Source organism: Schistocerca nitens, chromosome 5 (assembly GCF_023898315.1).
Source record: "Schistocerca nitens isolate TAMUIC-IGC-003100 chromosome 5, iqSchNite1.1, whole genome shotgun sequence".
Classification (NCBI taxonomy): Eukaryota; Metazoa; Arthropoda; class Insecta; order Orthoptera; family Acrididae; genus Schistocerca; species Schistocerca nitens.
The window spans coordinates 456,351,904-456,375,481 of NC_064618.1; the positions used below are offsets into that span (position 1 = coordinate 456,351,904).

At 39.4% G+C, this 23,578-nt stretch overlaps 1 protein-coding gene across 1 annotated transcript in view; it reads left to right on the forward strand.

The window, feature by feature from the left end:
* The window catches only part of LOC126259902 (BTB/POZ domain-containing protein 6-B-like), a 39,568-nt gene that overhangs the window by 9,990 nt on the left and 6,000 nt on the right, over nt 1–23,578 (forward strand). Inside the window, exons 3-4 of the mRNA XM_049956984.1 lie at nt 5,520–5,653; nt 13,508–13,712. Of these exons, the coding sequence (XP_049812941.1) occupies nt 5,520–5,653; nt 13,508–13,712 (339 nt within the window). The remainder of the gene's footprint in view (nt 1–5,519; nt 5,654–13,507; nt 13,713–23,578) is intronic.

A 23,578-nucleotide genomic window follows, 5' to 3' on the forward strand; every position in this document is an offset into this window, starting at 1 on the left:
GATGGTGTTATCCATTTTGATTTCCTTGATCATGAAACAACAATAAATTCAGTGCTTTACATCACAATGCTGCGAACTCTGAAATGATGGTTAACAAGGGCCCAAAAGGAAAAGGGAAATGTTTTCCTGCAGCATGACAATGCCAAACCACACACTTCACGTGTCACCACTGCAGAACTGCAAGGACTTAATCTCACCACCATACGGCATCCTCCATACAGTCTAGATTTAGCACCGCCTGACTTCCATCTGTTCCCAATAATGAAGGACGATCTTCAAGGACATCATTATGCTTGTGATGAAGACATTGAGAGAACTGTGAGACTGTAGTTACGGAAACAGAGTGTCGAATTCTTCCATGACGGCTTCAGAAAACTTGTTCATCGTTGGCAGAAATGTATCCAATTGGCTGGTGATTATGTGGAAAAGTGAATATTGATAATTAAAGATCACAGTCTAAGGGTTATTCCTGCAGTTGACATGTTAAAATATTCCCATCCAAACCCAATTAACGAAGGTGGAGGCATTACTTTTCATTCAACCCTCGTACTTACAGATTTTGTAATAATAACAAGTAGTGACCTTAACAATTAGGCTGTCTTGAGCATAATTACAGGCCTAATCTAAACTTTCATTGTCATGTCTTCCATTGTTATGATGTTCCTTTGCTTTCCTAACTCTATTACAGGCCTCCTGCTTATTGTGAACAATCACCTCACATACTCCATACAAGAACATATGGTGTTAGTGTTCAGAAATCGTAGTGAGCTACATCTATGATAATGAAAGTTTGATTGAGACCTGGAAGCATGCTCCAGTAGGCAAATGATTAAACTGACTTCTCATGGTAAATGGGAAATTTAGGTTCGAGTCTCAGTCTGGCAGAGATTTTCAATAATCATTACTTATTTGGTTTGGCTGTGAGATATTGAAGCCAATGAATGTGCAATGATCTCTAGCCTAAGGTTAGGTGATATTATGGTTTTGTGTTTGGGAAGCCAGTGAATGTTTCACAAAAACAAACTAATCTTAGTAAATGAGTGGTGCAGTGACAGATTGATTTGTAGCTTAGGCTGAGGTCTAGGTTAGACAAGCTGTTATATCTATGAAGCATCGAGAATGGGAGGAGGAAAGGAAATGAAGTTTCATGGGTTGAGAGGGGTGTGATGTTATTTCAGTGCTTGCAGATTCAAATCAGATTTACAGAGAACTTGGCAGTGTGAGCCCACTTACCAGTATGTTATTGCACCCCCTCTGTTCTGCATGCATGCACTGATTTGTTAACCGAGCGAGGTGGCGCAGTGGCTAGCACACTGGACTCGCATTCTGGAGGGCAACAGTTCAATCCCGCGTCCGGACATCCTGATTTAGGTTTTCTGTGATTTCCCTAAATCGCTCCAGGCAAATGCCGGGATGGTTCCTTTGAAAGGGCACGGCCAACTTCCTTCCCCGTCCTTCCCTAATCCGATGAGACCGATGACCTCTCTGTCTGGTCTCCTTTCCCAAACAACCCAACCCAACCACTGATTTGTTGGGAATGTTGCTGCAAAACAGTTGTAGCCTCTCCTGAGACAAGCTGTCCCACAACTGTTGTAATTGGATGTTTATATTCTGGATACTGTCTCTGGTCCAGATTTGATCTTGCTGGCCATGGGTGTACGTCAGCATTGTACAGGCAGTTCATAGACTCATCTTCTGTATATGGATGAGCAATATGATATACGTGCCGTTTTGTAGCCATTTTATAAGATTCTTTACTTGCCTGTCAGAAAAAGGAAGTTGCAAGGCTCCACCAGTGAAGTACATTTGGAGGAAGTACTTTTAACTCTGCATGCTGGCAGAACCCCTCCATATTGAAAAGTTATGTCATGCAAACCTGGGTTCCTGTGCCCTGCCCATGAACCAAGGAGCAAGAGAAATTGTTCTCCTCTCATGTGTGACTCCAAGATGTTGATTAGAAAATTGTTGTATAACACTGTTGTGAGTTTGCCAGGCTGAGCACGCTGTCATAATGTTTTTGCACTTCTGTGTGTACTCATCAACTAATTTTTTCACCCTTGATCCAAATGATCAAACAAGGACTGTTGGTAGAGATTTTCTGGTTAAGGTGACATCATATTGAGCAGTGTATGAATGTGTTTCCTTATGCTTATCCTTTTGCTGCACAAGAACCATCTTTATATACATTAAACGTATTCACAATTGCAAATAAGGACAACCATCAGCTGTAGAATGGAATGATGACAGTGAAAATTTGTGCTGGACCGGCACTCAAACTCAGATTTCTCGCCTATCGCGAGTGCTCGTCTTACCATTTGGCTATCCAGGCACGACTCACAGCCCGACCCAAACTTTCATATGTCATCAACCATGCGTCTATGACCTGTACTCGTACATCCATTATGTATATTCCCCTACACGTCAGACATTGTACTTGAAAGTCACTTTTCCGGTATCAGCTACTTGAAAGTCACTTTTCCGGTATCAGCAGAGAAATACGATATTGCAGTACCTGTGTTATTCTGATTACGGTGCAATTATCGTCATTCCATCAAGCAGCTGATGGTTGTCTTTATTCGCAGTTGTGAATACATTTGTTGTATTTCATAACAGCTGTAGTCGCCACATTGTCTGTTCCTTTGTACATGCATGAATGTCCATAGGAACTTTGCATTGTAATCAGAATGACACAGGCACTGCAATATCATATTGTATAGAACCATGTTTGTGTCTCATTCTGCAAGAGTTCAGTCTTAAGTTGACTGATATTGGCACCCCAGAACAAATTAGTTAACACATTAATATCTCGTTGTCTGTAAAAATTGTTTTTTAATTGATATGAAAATAAATGAATGAATGAACGAATTTAAAATTTTCTTGCTGTCTTTTCAAATCCTTCATGCTTCCTTGATGTTCCCTTGCTAGATTAACAACTGTAACCTCGTAATTCAACAGAACATAATCACTGTCCACTTTTACCTGCTTCTCTTCAGGCTTGTAATTGTCTGATGAAGATAAAGTGACCTTCGGTTTCTACAAATGGAGTTCTGTCAATATCTTGGAGAGCAATTACTTCATCTTGTACCATGAGTTGTTTCTCTGCTAGTATTCCAGAAGTGTTGAAAAATATTTCCTCTCCAGTTTCCACATGTTCTTATGTTATTACTGCAGAAGGATTCAAAGTGATGAAATAGTTTGTAAGAAAAAGATGTGTACTAGACACGAGTCCTCATGAGTCCTTTTTTTAAATTCAGTTTTGTTACTGTGAAAGTACTAAGAATATCATTACATGTACTTGTAAAATCAGACATCTTGGAGTGTTGGCAAGTAACTACCTTGGGGACAGACATACGAATGAAGTATTCTACGGGTTTGAGAATGCTGTTGCCTTTTGTCTTCACCAGCTGAAAATCATTTGTGCAAATGCAGCTGTCTCTGGTGGGTTGAAACTACCTGCAGGAATACCGGGAAAATGCTTTCGTATGGTGAGTCATATCATATCTGGATGCATGCTGGGAAAATGACGTCATGTACCTCATGGAATACAGTTATAAGTCAAAACTACTTCCAGAATTTTAGAGAAAAATCCAATTTTTTGTGGTGAAGATTAAGATGATGATAAATGATTCATTACATATTGATGTTTTGTGCAGTCACAATATGTCCTTCGTTAGAATATAGTGGGCAGCGGGAGTCGAGGAGTGGAACGGTACCAGCACTGAGGTTTGATCCAGAGACCTAGCACTTATGATATTAAGTGCTTACTCACTCAACTGCAGACTTCCTGAATACTGGCAACCATACGAAGTATATAAGCATGTGTAAAATTTACAAACTCGGTTTTCTTGAACATGGTTGAAAAGTTGCTTCTCCCTTTTACATATTTCAAAGTCCTAGTTGTACCCTGTACGCCTTCCCAGTATGCATGAAATTGGTAAGGGGAAGTTCGTACAGTCCCCTTGTTAACAGAAAGAAGTAGCAGCTCTTCTGTATCCTCAGAAGGCACTAAATCACACTTAGAAGAAATTGATCCCAAAGCCATATGCAGCTAGGCCTACATAGATATTTGCCAGCAGAGTAAAAGCCAGCATGTCTGCATCAGCCCCCTCTGTACTAGGAATACTGTTACCCACAATCTGTTCAACAGTAAATAGCAGATTCCACATTTAGAACAGAAGGAATATATAGGATTTCATGCAGTTTGTGTGGCAAATTACATGTAGGTCAATCAGGTAGGGTTATAACTACTAGAATGACTGAACATAAAAAAATTTGGAGACAGAAAAAGAAAAATTCTGCCTTTGTTGAACAAGCTCTGAATTAATGTTGTTCTTATGACATTAAATACGATGTCCACCATAGAGCAAATAAAGTAAAAAAACTACTTGAAATTTTGGCTATCAGTAAGTCTCCTTTAATCTTTGCTTATATTGTAATATAAGGTTTATTTTTTCATAGCCTTCTTGTGTATGTCATTACACTTGTGGTTTTTGTATAGATATGTAGTCATAAAGGTTATATATCTTTGGAAAAACAATCTTTATTCAAATATAAACTCTTGCTGAGATTGTGTGGACTATCTGTTTGGATATAAATTGCCTGAAGAGGGCCCAAAAAGTCAAAAATCATTCACAGCAAACCATAAAATAAAATTATTTTGCAACATCAGTACTGTGTGTTTTATTTTTTCATAAGAAAATTTTAGCCATTATAATGTGGAGGATTAGAACAATGTTATTGATGATCTGAACATGCCAACAGATTTGAAGCAAATTACATTTTCAACATTTTTGTTTGTTGAATAGAAGAATGTCATAACATTGAATGCAGGCTTTCACAGTCGGCACTGGCATTATTGCTGATATATGATATATGGGCATAAGGCTGTAGTCCAAGGCACAATTCCCTGCCTAAGGCATAATTTAGCTGCTGAAGACATCATCAGAGATTTTAACAACTGAGAAAGCTACCACAGAATTCAAGCAAACTCAGCAAGTTGAACTGTTTATGTGTATCCACACAATGGTCAGTTTATGACATCATCAGACTGCTGTGTAAGATTAAGGAATTGCGCCGATGTATGCCGTGGAGCTTATAATGGGGAACAGTTGGCACCATTTGTTTTATTTACACAACTTGTCTGTTTAAATCCTCCTTATTGTCTGTTGAAATTATGTTTGTGCATTAGCATTTCTGAATAAGTAATAAAACAAACAGTTCTACCTCTTCCCCTCTACAACTACATAGGCTACGTCGAGGCGAGTCCATGATCTTAGGATACATATAAACAGGTCAGCTTGGTGACCTTGTTTAAGTTCTGTAACAGCTTCCAGAGTCGTTAAAGCCTCTGATGAGGTGTCCAGCAGTGGAAGATGAAATGTTAGGCAGAGAAATTATGCCTTGGACCACAGCCTTATGCCCATAAATAATATATCAGCAATAATGGCAGAACAGTTAGCAACCAGTTGTACAAAGTTCTTGTTGAAGTAAGATTATACATTACAGTTTTTTTCTTCTAGGTTTTTAGAGCACACAAGCTAATATTAGCAGCTTCCAGTCCTGTGTTCGAAGCCATGTGTTATGGACCTCTGGCTGAGGAAGCATGTGTGAAGATCCCTGATGTGGAGCCAGAAGTCTTCAGAATTTTACTAGAGTAAGAGGGCTGCCTGAACTGCTCAGTATTAAATATCTGAAATTAAAAGTATGAATTGCCGCCAGATGATCTAATGCTGTGTTTTTCATCTCTCTGTCCGTGTTTCATACTATTTTCTTCTGTTACATTCCCACCTTCTTCTATTGTCTTATCTCATTATATGGTGTGAACAAAATTGCTCTCTCTCTCTCTCTCTCTCTCTCTCTCTCTCTCTCTCTCTCTACCTCTTCCTCTCTCTCACTCCTGATTATTCTTGTCATCTTCAGTCCAAAAACGGTATTTGATGCAGCTATTCATACTAGTCTGTCCTGTGCAAGCCTCTTAATCTTTGCATTAACTACTGCAACCAACATCCATTTGAACTATTTCAAACATTTGTCTCCCTTTACAGTGTCCACACACACACACACACACACACACACACACACACACTTCCAGTAACAAATTGATGATTCCTCGATGCTTCAGAATATGTCCTATCAACCAATCTCTCCTTGTAGGCAGATTGTGCCACACATTTCTTTTTTCTCTAGTTTGATTTAGTATCTCCTTGTTTATCATTTATCTACCCATCTTATTTACAATATTCTACTGTGGAATGACCTATCAAAACTTCTATTCTCTTTTTATCTGTACTGTTTAACATCCATGTTTGAGTTCTGCACGAGACTACACTCCAAACAATACCTTCAGAAAAGATTCCCTGGCACTTAAATTTATATTTTATGTTAACAGATCTGTCTATTCCAGAAACACTTTTCTTACCGTTGCCAGTCTGCATTCCATTTCCTCTCTGCTTAAACCATGAACAGCTATTTTACTGCCCAAGTAGAAAATGTATCTACTACTTTTAGTGTGTCCTCTCCTGATCTAATTACTTTAGCATCCTCTGCTTTAAATTTAACACTTTTCCATCACCTTTGCTTTTCTGTTGATGATGTTTTCATTTTATAAACTCTTTTCAAGACACTGTCCGGGACTGTTCCTGCAAGTACTTTGTCACCTCTCACAGAATTACAATGTCATCAGCAAACCATAGAGTTTTTTTTTTTTTTTTTTCCCTGAACTTTAATTCTCTTTCCTAAATGTCTCCAATGCGTTCTGTGCAGCTTGCTCATTGTACAGATTGGGAAACATTGGGGAGATACTACAACCCTGTCTCGTTCCCTTCTCAACTACTGCTTCCCCTTCATGTCTTTCAACTCCTAAAACCGCAGTATGGACTTTGTACAAGTTAGAGATAACTTATTGCTCCCAGTGTTTTACCACTGCTACCTTCATAATTATAAAGAGTGTATTCCAGTCAACAGTGTGAAAGGATTTCTCTAAATCTACAAATACTGTTAACTTAGATGTGCCTTTCTTCACTCTATCTTCTGAGATAAGTTGAAGAGTCAGTCTGCTCTCACATCTTCCTACATTTCTCTGGAACCTAAAATGATCTTCCTAAAGGTCAGTTTCTACCAATATTTACATCCTTGTGTAAGTAGTTCATGTCAGTATCTTGCAACCATGAGTTATTAAACTATGGTTCGGTAATATTCTCACCTTTCAGTATCTTCCTTTTGTGGAATACACGTTATTACATTCTTCTTGAAATCTGACGGTATTTAGCGTGTCCAGTATACCATACATACAAGGTGACGTAGTTTTATTATGGCTGGCTCCCCAGGATTTCCATAGTTCTAAAGGGATCTTATCTACTCTAGGAATTTATTTCGACTTAGGTCTTTCACTGCTCTGTCTAATTCTTCTTGCAATATTATAACTCCTATCTCATCTTCATTTACTTCCTCTTCTCTTTCTATAATATTGTTTTTGAGTATGATTTCTTTATATGGACTCATTACTCGTATGTATTTTTGTCACTTTTCTGCCTTCCCGCCTTTGCTTACTACAGGCTTGCCACCTGAGCTCATAATACTCATGCAGGTGCTTCTCTTTTCTGCAAAGGTCTCTTTAATTTTCCTTTATGCTGCATCTATGTTGTTCCTAGGCATGCTGGCTTCTACATTCTTGCATTTCTCATATAGCCATTCCTGCATTGCCATTTTGAACTTACTTCCAATCTCATGTTTTAGACACCTATATATCCTAATTCCTGCTACATTTGCCACAGTTTTTATATTTTCTTCTTTCTTCAGTTAAATTCAATATCTCCTGCATTATCCAAGGATTTCTGCTAGGCCATGTCTATTTACCCATTTGATCCCCTGCTGCCTTTGGCATGTCATCTCTCGAAGCTACTCGTTTATCTTCTGTCATATTCTTTTCCTCTGTTTCATATGTTGCCTGATATCTCCACTGAAACTCTCAACAAATTCTAGTTCCTTCAACTTTTCCAGACTGTATCCCCTTAATTTCCTACAGTTTCGCAGTTTCTTCAGTTTTAGTCTGCAGTTCAAAACTAATAAATTATGGACAGAGTCCACATTTGCCCTCTTGAAAAGTTTTGCAGTTAAAATCAGGTTTTGAAAGCTATTAGTCATCATTATATGATTGTTTGAAACCTTCCTACATCTCCAGGTATCTTGTACATTGTTGTTGTTGTTGTTGTTGTTGTTTTTGTTTTGGTCTTCAGTCCTGAGACTGGTTTGATGCAGCTCTCCATGCTAGTCTATCCTGTGCAAGCTTCTTCATCTCCCAGTACTTACTGCAACCTACATCCTTCTGAATCTGCATAGTGTATTCATCTCTTGGTTTCCCTCTACGATTTTTACCCTCCAAGCTGCCCTCGAATGCTAAATTTGTGATCCCTTGATGCCTCAGAACATGTCCTACCAACCAATCCCTTCTTCTAGTCAAGTTGTGCCACAAACTCCTCTTCTCCCCAATTCTATTCAACACCTCCTCATTAGTTATGTGGTCTACCCCAACTAATCTTCAGCATTCTTCTGTAGCACCACATATTGAAAGCTTCTATTCTCTTCTTGTCCAAACTATTTATTGTCCATGTTTCACTTCCATTCATGGCTACACTCCATACAAATACTTTCAGAAAAGACTTCCTGACACTTAAATCTATCCTCGATGTTAACAAATTTCTCTTCTTCAAAAACACTTTCCTTGCCATTGGCAGCCTACATTTTATATCCTCTCTACTTCTACCATCATCAGTTATTTTGCTCCCCAAATAGCAAAACTCCTTTACTACTTTAAGTGTCTCATTTCTAATCTAATTCCCTCAGCATCACCCGACTTCATTCGACTACATTACATTACCCTCATTTTGTTTTTGTTGATGTTTATCTTATATCCTCCTGTCAAGACACTGTCCATTCCGTTCAACTGCTCTTCTAAGTCCTTTGCTGTTTCTGACAGAATTACAATGTCATCAGCGAACCTCCAAGTTTTTATTTCTTCTCCATGGATTTTAATACCTACTCCGAATTTGTACATATAAAACCTTTAATATGACTTCTAAACTGAGTATTGAGAATGATTAAATTGTTTTCTGTGTAGTTCTATCAGGCAACATTCTCTTTCATTCTGTCCCCCTCAGTCCATGTTCATTTTCCTAGTCTCTTGTCTTGAATTCCACCCCCACCCCCCTCCGAGTTCCTCACATTTTCATCAGATCCCTTAGCTTCAAATAATTTCTTTTATCTCATCATATTTTTTTTTCATCATTTTCTAAGCTAGAAGGTATATAAACATGTACTGCTGTGATAGGTGTTACTTCATGTCTTATCTTGCTGTTCATAGTAACATTACTTGCATTCCTATTTTCTTATTCATTATTAAAACTACTACTGCAGTACCTGTGTTTGATTTTGTGTTGGATAAACCTATACTGCCCTGAGTAGGAGTCCTGTTCTTCCTGCCACTGCACTTCACTACTTTTTCACTTTATATAAATTCAATCTATCCATTTTTTTTAAAATGCTGTAATCTTCCACCATCTGATCTGTAGAATGCCAGTTTTGTTTTTCCTGATGTTAACATCCTCCTGAAAAATGCTCACTTGAGAAGCAAAGAGGACCTCTGGAATGAATATATTACTCAGGAGGATGCAATCATCATTAAGTCATACAGCACAACTACATTTTCTCAGGAAAGATAACAGCTTTAGTTTCTCTTGCTTTCGATTTGCAGTACCAACATAGCATTGCCATATTGGTTAATGTTACAAGGCCAGGTCAGTCATTCATCCAGACGTGTGCCCCTGCAACTACAGGAAAGGCTGCTTGCATCTCTTCCAGAATCAGATGTGTGTCTGGCTTCTCCACAGATACCCCCCTGATGTGGTTGCACATACAATACAGCTATCTGTATCATAGAGTCGTGCAAGCCACCTCGTGTTGCCAAGGTCCATGGTTCGTGGGGTCTCATACTCATTGACAATTGAATCATCATCTTCATTCTCATGATGATGACAGTACAGAGTGATAAGTAATTTGCTACGCAGTGGTTTATTTACCCACTGTTACAATCCATGACAATCTTCGGCAGTGCCTGTAAATGACACGTTGTTATACACAGTAGCAGAGAGAGAGTGGTGGCATTTGCTTTCACATGGTGGTATCGAAAAGCCCAGTACCTGCACATCCATGTAGAAGGAGTGTTCCTTGCGTCAGGCTCTCACAATCTAGCAATGACAGAATTTTGCCCTTTCTGCACCCGGTTGTCATACTGTCGCAGCACAAGCTCTGACAACATTCCAATCAGGTGACGTACCATACTATTCAGTTAACGATAGCAGCAGAAGCACTTTCTCTGCAATACATCAGCTGCCCCTGATTTAGTTGTTCCTCAGTGTATAGGTTTTGGCTTTGAGTTTTAGCTCACTAATAGCGTTTTTATAATGCTCAAACCAAAGATTCATGCAATAAACGTCATGCTTCAGGAGCAGTCTGGCAGAATGGAGAAGTCACAAATGAGTTTAAACAAAGCCATCACTGTTTCCTTCCCAATTATTCATCCAGTTGAGCTAAGTTCTTGGTTTATAATGACCTTCATGTCCAAAAAAATGTGGAACTGTACAGTCCTCCTACTGCTACATCTACACCAAATCCGTTTGGCTTTCTCCTTGATAAATTAATGTCTGCGAAAACAAAAAGACACTGCTTACGTCAATCACAGCTTTTTTCATTGTGCTTTCAACTGCAGTACCACATTTTTTTGTTTATAACAGAGTTTATATGAAAGTAACGTAAACAGGAAATGTGTGTTACGTGGTGTGTAACATTAGTTGTAAATGGACAAAGAATTAATGACCCTCAGTTTCTTCTGGCATAATTGATTACAAAATAATTCATGGGTGTATGGCCAGATCTTAGTGTCCATCTTGCACAATATTTTGGCAAAGAACTACACTGCCATCACCAATTGTGCTCGTGAACTGATTGCCACAGGGCAGATGCATGTTATACATATCTCTCCCCCGCCCTTATGACTAGCTGCTCCATTCTCTGTTCACGTTGAGAAATGCGCAATGGAGATGTATCCATTGATATTCTGCCTATCCTTGGCATCAGTTCTTTGTGTAATTCCCATGCCTTACCAAGTTGGTAAATGGTCCCTTATTCATATCTCGATGTTTTTTCTGGTACCGCACGCCACGGATTTTGAATCTGCGCCAGACGTCGAAGACCCATAGAGGTCTCTGCACCATCATGCCATAAGCTGTGGCGGCGTGCACCTCCTGGCCCGCTTTTAGTGTGTGGGCACTACAGTTGAACACGTGATCCCAGTGGCCAATAGCGGCGCCCCCTATAGCGTACTTAAGCGCCGGCCTCTCACCCAGCCAGTCAGTCTAATCTCGCTTACGTTGGTTTACACCTCGCTTTGCACTAGACTGCTTGCGTCCTGGTTCGTGTACGAGTGGACGTGTTTGTTTCCTTGTGACTCTGTTGTTCAGTCTTGTTGTATTCGTTCTGTCCTTCGTTGGTCATGTCCGTCCTCTTCTGTTGTGTTGTTGTTCGCGGGCCTCTCCGCGGGTCCCGCCACGCTTTCCGTCATTGCTACCCCGCGACCGTCCTGGTCGCAGTTACAGCATTTTTTTAAATAGCAGTCGTATTTTGAGGTCTGTGCCAGAAATTTCAGGGTAGTCGTAACCCATTCCAAGTAATTTCCATAGGTCGTACTCTGTGAGTGCTGATTTGTTAGGTTGAAATAATTAGGAATCCATTGGTGTTCACAGCAGTGATTTTTGACAGTTTTTACTGTCTGCCTTATGTACATCATGCCTCATTGGCAGGTATTTCATAGAGACTGGACTGCAAAAGATAAAGGTTGTGCTAGGCACTGCCGAGCAGTCCTGATGTTTTAACCAGTGGCCAAAAAACAAATCTTTGTGTGGTGTATTCCCAGAAATCCTCCAGTCCTCTTGAATAATGTATCACTGTGTGGGATAAATGCAGCAGATACATCCTTCTCAGGCTCCTCTTCCATTTCTGCTTAGTGTACTGTTGATTTAGGATGAGTAGTTTACTGAATCTACCACTTTGTGTATCCATTCTTACATAAAACCATTTTCAGATGTTCTAGTCTTGATGATTGTAACATGATTGTTTGCTGTAACATTGCACCTTTTGGAAATTAAAATGTGGTTGTATGTCCACAAATTATTTTATCAACAAGTAATGAAAGCTGCAGATATTATGGATGAACTGTTACACATAAAGCTTGACGTCTACTGGTGATACAGTCTCATTTTGCCATTATATTGTATTTCTTTAAAACAACTTTACTCGTATTATATATAATCCAGTATGCCAAAGTTGATTTTCAATTTTTATAAGCTTTGCAGAATTCAACTTAGTGATTTATGATAAACTGCAAGAACATTTTCGTTTTAACAAACCGAGCAAGACAAAAGATAGTCTTAAATGTGAATGTATGCTTTCCTGGTGTATACAGCTGGTGAAGAGTTCTCGGGCTTCCAGCCGGGTGGCGATGTCTTCAAACTGCGACGTTTCGACGAGTGACATACTCATCATCTTCTGGCGAAGTGCCGAGACTTTGCGGATGCCGGTCCCTTTATACCTGCGGTGTGCCCCCCACCACCTGGCCGCGGGAGGCTGGGTCCAGAGGAGCCGGCGGGCGGGGTGGAGGGGGAAGCGGGTGCGCCGTTCGTGTCTCTGTCAGAGCATTCTGATCGCGTCTCGTGAGCTGGACAGTTCTTGTTGCATTCCTGGTGTATTGCGGCTAATGCTTCGTGGACCCGTATTTCTATTGATTCTTTAATGACTCTATCCCAATAGCTCCCGGCTCGGCACAGCACCCTGGTGTTTTCGAAATCAAAGGTGTGGTCTTCTTTGATGCTATGTTCAGCTATAGCAGATTTCTCTATCTGTCCAAGTCGACTTGGACAGATAGAGAAATCTGCTATAGCTGAACATAGCATCAAAGAAGACCACACCTTTGATTTCGAAAACACCAGGGTGCTGTGCCGAGCCGGGAGCTATTGGGATAGCGTCATTAAAGAATCAATAGAAATACGGGTCCACGAGAATCTTGTGAACAGGGACGAAGGCTGTCAACTGAGCGCGGCCTGGAATCCAGCATTAGCCGCAATACACCAGGAACGCAACAAGAACTGTCCAGCTCACGAGACGTGATCAGAATGCTCTGACGGAGACACGAACGGCGCACCCGCTTCCCCCTCCACCCCGCCCGCCGGCTCCTCTGGACCCAGCCTCCCGCGGCCAGGTGGTGGGGGGCACACCGCAGGTATAAAGGGACCGGCATCCGCAAAGTCTCGGCACTTCGCCAGAAGATGATGAGTATGTCACTCGTTGAAACGTCGCAGTTTGAAGACATCGCCACCCGGCTGGAAGCCCGAGAACTCTTCGCCAAAAGATAGTCTGTTTTCTTTTGTACACATATTTAAAAAAAAAAACTTATTTTCAGGTACATTTACACTGATGTGGCAAATATTTCATCAGTAGATGAAGCAGCTGGAGTTTTGTATGCAGCAAAAAAATATATGTTACCTCATCTTTGTCATACTTGTCACAATTACATAATAGATAATTTACGCCCTAGTAATGCAATGAGTATTTTTGAATTTGCAAATGAAATAAATGAGGAGCAGCTTCTGGAGCCATGTATCAAGGTAATTTGAAGAGACTTACGTACAATTTATTCATGTATAAAACTGACAGTCAGTTGTATATATGACATATGTCCACTTGCTGTGGGTTATCATTTATGGTAATGATGTTCATATTGAAATAATTAATTATTATGTGATCCACTTTAGTGATATTTGTCTTTTCCATTGTTTTGTAGAGTAATTTCCACAGAAAACATAGATTTTAGTATTATGTTTTGTTCCCTGAGATTTTCTTAACACATCAGCAAACTCAAACTGTTTGGAGGAAGCTCATATTTCTGGATGATCCAGAATCAAATTGTATGTCACTGTTCAGTTTTATTTTTTGTATGGCTGCTCTAAAATTGCTTTAGCTAAATTGTGGAATAATTTTACCCAGATTGAAAATCAGTCAGAGGCTTTTTTACTGTGACTCACTATTGGCATTACATGGAATAGAATGTGAATTCACTATTTTGGTGCAATAGTAAAATTGTGAAGCTGAATGTACAGGGAGCAGAAATGAACTCATGTTATAATCATAAGAGCTAACTTTTCCTCTAAATCAAATAAAATGAAATGGGAAATTTTATACTAAGCTGTAATAATCATACAGTGCAGACTTCCTTTGTTATCTGAATTTTTATAGAGTCTGATGATGTCGCCAGTATTAGGAAACAAAACATTAGTCACAGAAATATGGCTTGGATGATGGCCTAATGCCCAGAAAACAAAATTCACTAAGTTGTACTAATTTCTGCCCCAGACATTTTCCAGTATAAAAATACTGTGCAGGTCTTGAGGGCAGTGCATAATTTTTCCTGAACAGTTTATATTCATAGCCATTAGCAAAGATGAGCTTACCTTTTTGAAGCATACCCTGTTTCTGCATTCAGAAGAGCTGTAGAGTAAATCGCTAATTAACTGTACTGAGATTATGTCAGTAGAAGTAAAAGGGCCTTGGTAATTGCTCCCCTAACAACTGAAGTACACATTAGAGCTAATATCTTAAATATAATATGTTAATATCTGAACCCACAATTCCAAAGTAGCATTGGATGATCTTTAATGTTGCACTACTGTGGAATACGTCATTCTCCTAGGCTGAAAGTCATCTGTAGAAAGAATGAGTAAAATTAAAGGTAAACTTGATGTCCTTACCATCAAACAGCTATTTCAGTGTTTAATGGCCCTATGTAAGTGCAACCTTTTGTTGGAAAAAAGGGGTGCATGAGACATCCAACATACTTTCTATCATGATTGACCCTGTCTTTGGCCTGAGCATTGTGTGCAGTGTGCCGATGTATTTTTGATGGTGATCATTGTTTTGGGTATTGAAACCTAATTTAACCTACCCTAACCTAGATTATGCAGTTTACGTTAGAGGTCTAGATGTAGAAACAGTCGCTTTGTGAAACTGATAAGAGTTCTGAACTCACTTGTGTTATGTTACTTCCACAGTCCCTTGTTACAGTCCTCTTTACCATTCATGCTACTTAAGCATGGAGAATTAGTTTCTTTGACAATTATTTTTGGTGATAAGTATTGTACATACTGTACATGCTGTCATATGCTGAACTACGTATGTACTCCACAGTCCCTGTACAGTGCATGGCGAAGGGTACCACATAGCACTTACTTGACATTTCCATCCCTGTTCCACTTGAAAATAGACTGAGGGAAAAATGACTGTTTATAAATGTCCATATGAGCCCTAATTTCTCTCACTTTATTTTCACAGTCTTTGCACAAAATACATGTTGGCAGCAGTTGAATCGATTTGCAGTTGACTTCAGATGCAAGTGTTCTAAATTTCTGCAACAGTGCCTCATGAAAAGAGCACTGTCTTTCCTCCAGGGATGCCCGTTTGAGTTCCCAAAGCATCACTGTAATACTTGGGTGCTGACCAAACCTACCAGTAACATGTCTAGCAGCATACCTCTGAATTGCTTCAATGTATTCCTTTAATCTGACCTTTTAGGGATCCCAAACATGCAAGCAATATTCAAGAATGGGTCACACTAGTTTTTTGTATGCCGTATCTTCTATAGATGAGCTACCTCCTCCCAAAATCCTCCCAATAAAATGAAGTCAAGCATTCGCCTTTCCTACTACCAGCCTGTGATGCTCATTCTGTTTCATATTGATTTGCAACATTACAAATAGATATTTAACCAACTTGACTGCGTTGGGCTGGTAACTTACATTTTTCCACATGTAGGGCAAGCTACCGTTCATTACACCAGCTAAAAATTCTGTCTAAATGATCTTGTATCCTCCTATCCTCCTACAGTCCACCATCCCACACAACACAACATCATCAGCAAACAGCCACAAATTGCTGTTCAGTGTGTCATGTGCCTGTGCCTGTGCTGTTGCTATCAGTGCATATGATACTCTGATAGTCTTTGGTACACTAATTCCAACCTATTATGCTTTCATACATTCTTTATTCATTCATTTGCACATTCTATTCCATGAATCCCATATACAAGAGGACATTCAGTGATATGAAATGATTCAAATTAAAAATTAACAGACAGTATCTACTACTGCAAGCTACTTTTATATTGTATCCTAATAACAAATTATTACTAATGCTAATCTACTCACTCTTATAAGTATGCTGATTTCTTCTAGAGTTCTTTATCTAAATGTATAATGGGAGAAAATCAGCTGTGGTGAAAAAATATCACTGCTCCTGTACTGTAACTCTCAGATGCTTTTGTCAACTAATACTTCGAAAAAAGAATTTATTTAACTTTACACAGAATACTATCAGTTGTCTGTATGGGCAAATTCAAAATAGATTTAATACAAATATTAAGAAGAATTTACATCCGTATGTTCCACTATTCAGTTTAGTTATAGAAATGGTAATCAGTGAGGTACTTGTTGACTTCACTTTTGAAAATTGAGTTTGTAATGAAATTCTTGTCTTGGCCACAAAATATTTATTTAAGGAAGAAATAAAGTAAATATGTTGTGGTCAAGATGAGAGTTTCATTATGAGTCCAGAACATGACCACCACATTTCATAAAGCTTACAAGTAACATGCATCCATGATTTTCAACTGTAATATTTTAGAGCAGAATACAAAACATCTCTCTGAACTGTAGACAAAGAGGCATAGTCTCTATGGAAATTATATGAGCTGTGAACTAGATGTAAGTCTGTTCTGTCATTCTCCTGATTGCATCAGATGTAAATGTATTTAGACCCTGGCCAAGCACTGAACCTTGTGAGGTATCATAGGTAAGTTTTGTTAAGGTGACCATATTTTCTAGACCCAAATTTGGGACACGTTAAAAAATTATGATTCTACAAAAAACTTAATTACATGCAATAAATGCAAAATCTCACTTTAATTTGTTTCAAAATATACATTAACTTATATTTTATTAGTATCTTCTAGGATGAAGGAGTACAATACTGTGAATTTTCTTTAGCATGTCTGTATTCTTTGATAAATTCAACAAGGTTTCATTATAATTCACTGTAGTTGGTAGCATTGCTTTCATAGTTTCTACAGTATGTGGTTTCTCACTGATCCATATATTATTTGCAGTAGCAGGATTAGTACTAGGACAGCAGAAGGGAAACTACACTAGCTAGAGTAAATTTGAGAATTGTGTATGATTCTGTCTGGTTACGAACTATTTGACACAGACATATTGATACTGGTGAAAATATGTAATTCAGTATAAACCTATTCATAATTGTTAAATCTGGGACGACTAAGTGTTCCAAATTAACTTCATAAAAATTTGGGACTGAACTACAAAAATTGTGACTTTACCAAGAGGGAAGGGGGAATAGGTGTGCGTGGTCTACCTGAGGTTTCCTCACTTAGAATTCAGTCTTATTCTTGTGTGCTTTGACAGTCTGCCCTTACAAGAGTCATAGTGACTAGTAGCTTACACAAAAGCCAAGTGTATATTATAGTTTACAGTAAACTATCTTCCTCATCTGAATTGACAGGTACTCAGTGTTGAAATATGAATGGTGGTCAAAAGAAAAGGTACAATACAATACCAGCGTTTCCACAAGTTCAGAGAATATTAGGGAATTTCAAATGTGTCAGGGGAATATCAGGGAAATTTGAAAAGAACATTGGAAAAATCTCGTTTTGTCTCAGTAAGTGAAATGGTTTGTTTACTGGCTGGGCACAGCTGAGTATGTGCACTGCTTCCTTACTCCCTTATTTTCTGCTTCTCCACTTTCTTCCACTCCCCTCAGCTTGCAGTCAGTGCTGCCACCACTTTTGACGCTAGCCTAGCAGCTGCCAATGAGAGGCAGGGAGGTGTGAGGAGTGGTTTGTGTGGATCTGATTCTCAGAGACTGTTGACACAGTGGCCGGAGACAGTGGTCATGTGTGCACAAGTTGTGTCTGAGTGATTGTGTGAATGCTTGCGTGCTCTCATTTTCTGACAAAGGCTATGGCCAAAAATTTAGTTGTGAGAGTGTGATTGTCTTTGCTGTGTGCGTGTCTGCAACTGAGTGATCTACATCTACATCTACATCTATACTCCGCGAGCCACCTTACGGTGTGTGGCGGAGGGTACTTATTGTACCACTATCTGATCCCCCCTTCCCTGTTCCATTCACGAATTGTGCGTGGGAAGAACGACTGCTTGTAAGTCTCCGTATTTGCTCTAATTTCTCGGATCTTTTCGTTGTGATCATTACGCGAGATATATGTGGGCGGTAGTAATATGTTGCCCATCTCTTCCCGGAATGTGCTCTCTCGTAATTTCGATAATAAACCTCTCCGTATTGTGTAACGCCTTTCTTGAAGTGTCCGCCACTGGAGCTTGTTCAGCATCTCCGTAACGCTCTCGCGCTGACTAAATGTCCCCATGACGAATCGCGCTGCTTTTCGCTGGATCATGTCTATCTCTTCTATAAATCCAACCTGGTAAGGGTCCCATACTGATGAGCAATACTCAAGAATCGGATGAACAAGCGTTTTGTAAGCTACTTCTTTCGTCGATGAGTCACATTTTCTTAGAATTCTTCCTATGAATCTCAACCTGGCACCTGCTTTTCCCACTATTTGTTTTATGTGATCATTCCACTTCAGATCGCTCCGGATAGTAACTCCTAAGTATTTTACGGTCGTTACCGCTTCCAATGATTTACCACCGATGGCATAATCGTACTGGAATGGATTTCTGCCCCTATGTATGCGCATTATATTACATTTATCTACGTTTAGGGAAAGCTGTCGCACCATTCATTAATCCTCTGCAGGTCTTCCTGGAGTACGTACGAGTCTTCTGATGTTGCTACTTTCTTGTAGACAACCGTGTCATCTGCAAATAGCCTCACGGAGCTACCGATGTTGTCAACTAAGTCATTTATGTATATTGTAAACAATAATGGTCCTATCACGCTTCCTTGCAGTACTCCCGAAATTACCTCTACATCTGCAGATTTTGAACCGTTAAGAATGACATGTTGTGTTCTTTCTTCTAGGAAATCCTGAATCCAGTCACAAACCTGGTCCGATATACCGTAAGCTCGTATTTTTTTCACTAAGCGTAAGTGCGGAACCGTATCAAATGCCTTCCTGAAGTCCAGGAATACGGCATCAATCTGCTCGCCAGTGTCTACGGCACTGTGAATTTCTTGGACAAATAGGGCGAGCTGAGTTTCACATGATCTCTGTTTGCGGAATCCATGTTGGTTATGATGAAGGAGATTTGTATTATCTAAGAACGTCATAATACGAGAACATAAAACATGTTCCATTATTCTACAACAGATTGACGTAAGCGAAATAGGCCTATAATTATTCGCATCTGATTTATGACCCTTCTTGAAAATGGGAACGACCTGCGCTTTCTTCCAGTCGCTAGGTACTTTACGTTCTTCCAGAGATCTACGATAAATTGCTGATAGAAAGGGGGCAAGTTCTTTAGCATAATCACAGTAGAATCTTACGGGTATCTCGTCTGGTCCGGATGCTTTTCCGCTACTAAGTGATAGCAGTTGTTTTTCAATTCCGATATCGTTTATTTCAATATTTTCCATTTTGGCGTCCGTGCGACGGCTGAAGTCAGGGACCGTGTTACGATTTTCCGCAGTGAAACAGTTTCGGAACACTGAATTCAGTATTTCTGCCTTTCTTCGGTCGTCCTCTGTTTCGGTGCCATCGTGGTCAACGAGTGACTGAATAGGGGATTTAGATCCGCTTACCGATTTTACATATGACCAAAACTTTTTAGGGTTCTTGTTTAGATTGTTTGCCAATGTTTTATGTTCGAATTCGTTGAATGCTTCTCTCATTGCTCTCTTTACGCTCTTTTTCGCTTCGTTCAGCTTTTCCTTATCAGCTATGATTCGACTACTCTTAAACCTATGATGAAGCTTTCTTTGTTTCCGTAGTACCTTTCGTACATGATTGTTATACCACGGTGGATCTTTCCCCTCGCTTTGGACCTTAGTCAGTACGAACTTATCTAAGGCGTACTGGACGATGTTTCTGAATTTTTTCCATTTTTGTTCCACATCCTCTTCCTCAGAAATGAACGTTTGATGGTGGTCACTCAGATATTCTGCGATTTGTGCCCTAATCATCTTTATGGTGAGTTGCTACGTATCCTCATTAGTACTGATTCTCAGAGCATTCGTGCAAGTTATCTGTTGCATGGATTGATCACTGTGGTCTCATTTCAGCAACATGTTGTCTCACTAATGTGCAGGCCCTGCCCATCAGATCTAGTCTCACCAATCTGCCTGCAGGCTAGGTCTGTTTGTGTGTGGATTTCAGAAATTGCGACTCTCTCACCACAAGTACATTGTACAGTGTGCCATTTTATAGACATTTTATTTATTCTAGTACATTTTGGCACTTCAAATGCAGTTTATATGTGAAAAAGTATGGACAATAAGAAGAAGAAAATTGTGGCAATCACTGTCAGTTCATACGCTATGTACTCATGTATTTCTCGAAAGAAAAATCACACAATACCTGTAAAATAATAGACATAACCCAGTGGGTAATAACCAACAATAACAATCATAGTAGAACCAACATTTTATTGGCAGTCGGCTGTAGTGTTGGTTTACACAACTCTTCCCCACCTTATGCACTGCTTTCAAGAGGGCTGCTTTTTTTCTGAGGTTGTTTCTGAAATCATTGAAGATATTTTAAATCTGTCTTACGACTGCAATGAAATGTTTATTTTTATCACCAAATGTGTTTCATTTTATTGAAATAAAATAACGTCAGCAGTCTTAATGAAACTTATATACCATTTGGCTTGCTTCCTCCATCAAAAACAGTTCATTACAAAAGAAGTTGATGTTAGTACTTACGATTTTTGCTCACACATTTAGAAATACAGAAGTCCTTACATTTTTTGTCAACTTATGTCTTTACGTACCCTTGAGATCTCAAAATTTGTCAGGGGAAAATGCTAAAACTTCTCTGGAAATCAGGAAATATCAGGTAATTTCACCCAACCATGAATACTTTGGATGTAATTGAAGTTTTTATTCAAAAGTAATCACAAAGGCCTGAGCCCTTCTATCCCAATGTTTCACAAGCCAAAGGATCCCCTGTTTACAGAATTCTTGTGGCTGTGACAGGAGCCCTCAAGCTGCTTGCACTTGAACTTGACCATTACACTTCTTGTGACTGTGGAGACATGTGGATGCCCATTGTTGTAGAGCAGAATCACTTCCTCCGTGAGTAGCCCAGGTCATTTGTTATTGATGGACTTTCTTGGGCTACAAAGCATGTCACAGTACATGTCTGTGGCTTTTCCACGCTTGAGGAATTTGGTGAGTACTGGACCTCGGATGTCGAAAAAGACAGTGTCACCTTGTCTGCTGAGGGCACAGCTTTGAATTTTTAGGGGGAGGTGTTGATACTACATTCACACCCCTAGATGTGTCACTATGTTGTCCCATAGTGGCAAATGCAAATTTCAACTGGTTTGGTTGTTACGATGTTTCATACCTTTTCATTTGAACACTCTTTACAAATATTAGTACTGAAAAAAGATGCAGGGTATTAGGATGTCTTTATTTTAGGATGCCATTATTTTGAAAACAGTCCATTTTTATAATGTATACTAGTGAGCAAGAAGATGAACGCACATTCATTGTACAAATTTTATTTCATCGCTTCAGCCTGTGTTCATTATCATAGATACAGCTGAGACTTAATATGTCCTTGGCACATATAATTTCATATGATTAATATATCATCTACATCTTAGGTACAGGGAGGATTATCTCCATTTTATTCAGTGCTAAGGTGCTATTCCAATGTTGGAGAGCCTTTGCAATACTGATATGAGTTAAGAAGGGGGAACATCCAGATGGGCTGAGCATGAGTTGGAGTTTGTAGTAGGGAAGGAGATATAGTAGGGTAATAACTTGCAGCTGTGTTAGCCACAGTCCCAGGGTAGCACATCTGCCTAGTGAGCAGGAGGCCCAGGTTCGAATCCTGGTGTGCAGGAGGCTTCTTGTTGTTGTTGTTGTTGTTGTTGTGGTCTTCAGTCCTGAGACTGGTTTGATGCAGCTCTCCATGCTACTCTATCCTGTGCAAGCTTCTTCATCTCCCAGTACTTACTGCAACCTACATCCTTCTGAATCTGCATAGTGTATTCATCTCTTTGTCTCCCTCTACGATTTTTACCCTCCACGCTGCCCTCGAATGCTAAATTTGTGATCCCTTGATGCCTCAGAACATGTCCTACCAACCGATCCCTTCTTCTAGTCAAGTTGTGCCACAAACTCCTCTTCTCCCCAATTCTATTCAACACCTCCTCATTAGTTATGTGATCTACCCCAACTAATCTTCAGCATTCTTCTGTAGCACCACATATTGAAAGCTTCTATTCTCTTCTTGTTCAAACTATTTATTGTCCATGTTTCACTTCCATTCATGGCTACACTACATACAAATACTTTCAGAAAAGACTTCCTGACACTTAAATCTATACTCGATGTTAACAAATTTCTCTTCTTCAGATACACTTTCCTTGCCATTGCCAGTATACATTTTATATCCTCTCTACTTCTACCATCATCAGTTATTTTACTCCCCAAATATAAAAACTCCTTTACTACTTTAAGTGTCTCATTTCCTAATCTAATTCCCTCAGCATCACCCAACTTAATTCGACTAAATTCCACTATCCTCGTTTTGCTTTTGTTGATGTTCATCTTATATCGTCCTTTCAAGACACTGTCCATTCCATTCAACTGCTCTTCCAAGTCCTTTGCTGTCTCTGACAGAATTACAATGTCATCGGCGAACCTCAAAGTTTTTATTTCTTCTCCATGAATTTTAATACCTACTCCGAATTTTTCTTTTGTTTCCTTTACTGCTTGCTCAATATACAGATTGAATAACATCGAGGAGTGGCTACAACCCTGTCTCACTCCCTTCCCAATAACTGCTTCCCTTTCATGCCCCTCCACTCTTATAACTGCCATTTGGTTTCTGTACAAATTGTAAATAGCCTTTTGCTCCCTGTATTTTATACCTGCCACGTTCATAATTTGAAAGAGAGTATTCCAGTCAACATTGTCAAAAGCTTTCTCTAAGTCTACAAATGCTAGAAACGTAGATTTGCCTTTCCTTAATCTTTCTTCTAAGATAAGTCGTAAGGTCAGTATTGCCTCATGTGTTCCAATATTTCTACAAAATCTAAACTGATCTGCCCCGAGGTCAGCTTCTACCAGTTGTTCCATTCGTCTGTAAAGAATTCATGTTAGTATTTTGCAGCTGTGACTTATTAAACTGATAGTTCAGTAATTTTCACATCTGTCAACACCTGCTTTCTTTGGGATTGGAATTATAATATTCTTCTTGAAGTCTGAGGGTATTTCGCCTCTCTCAAACATCTTGCTTACCAGATGGTAG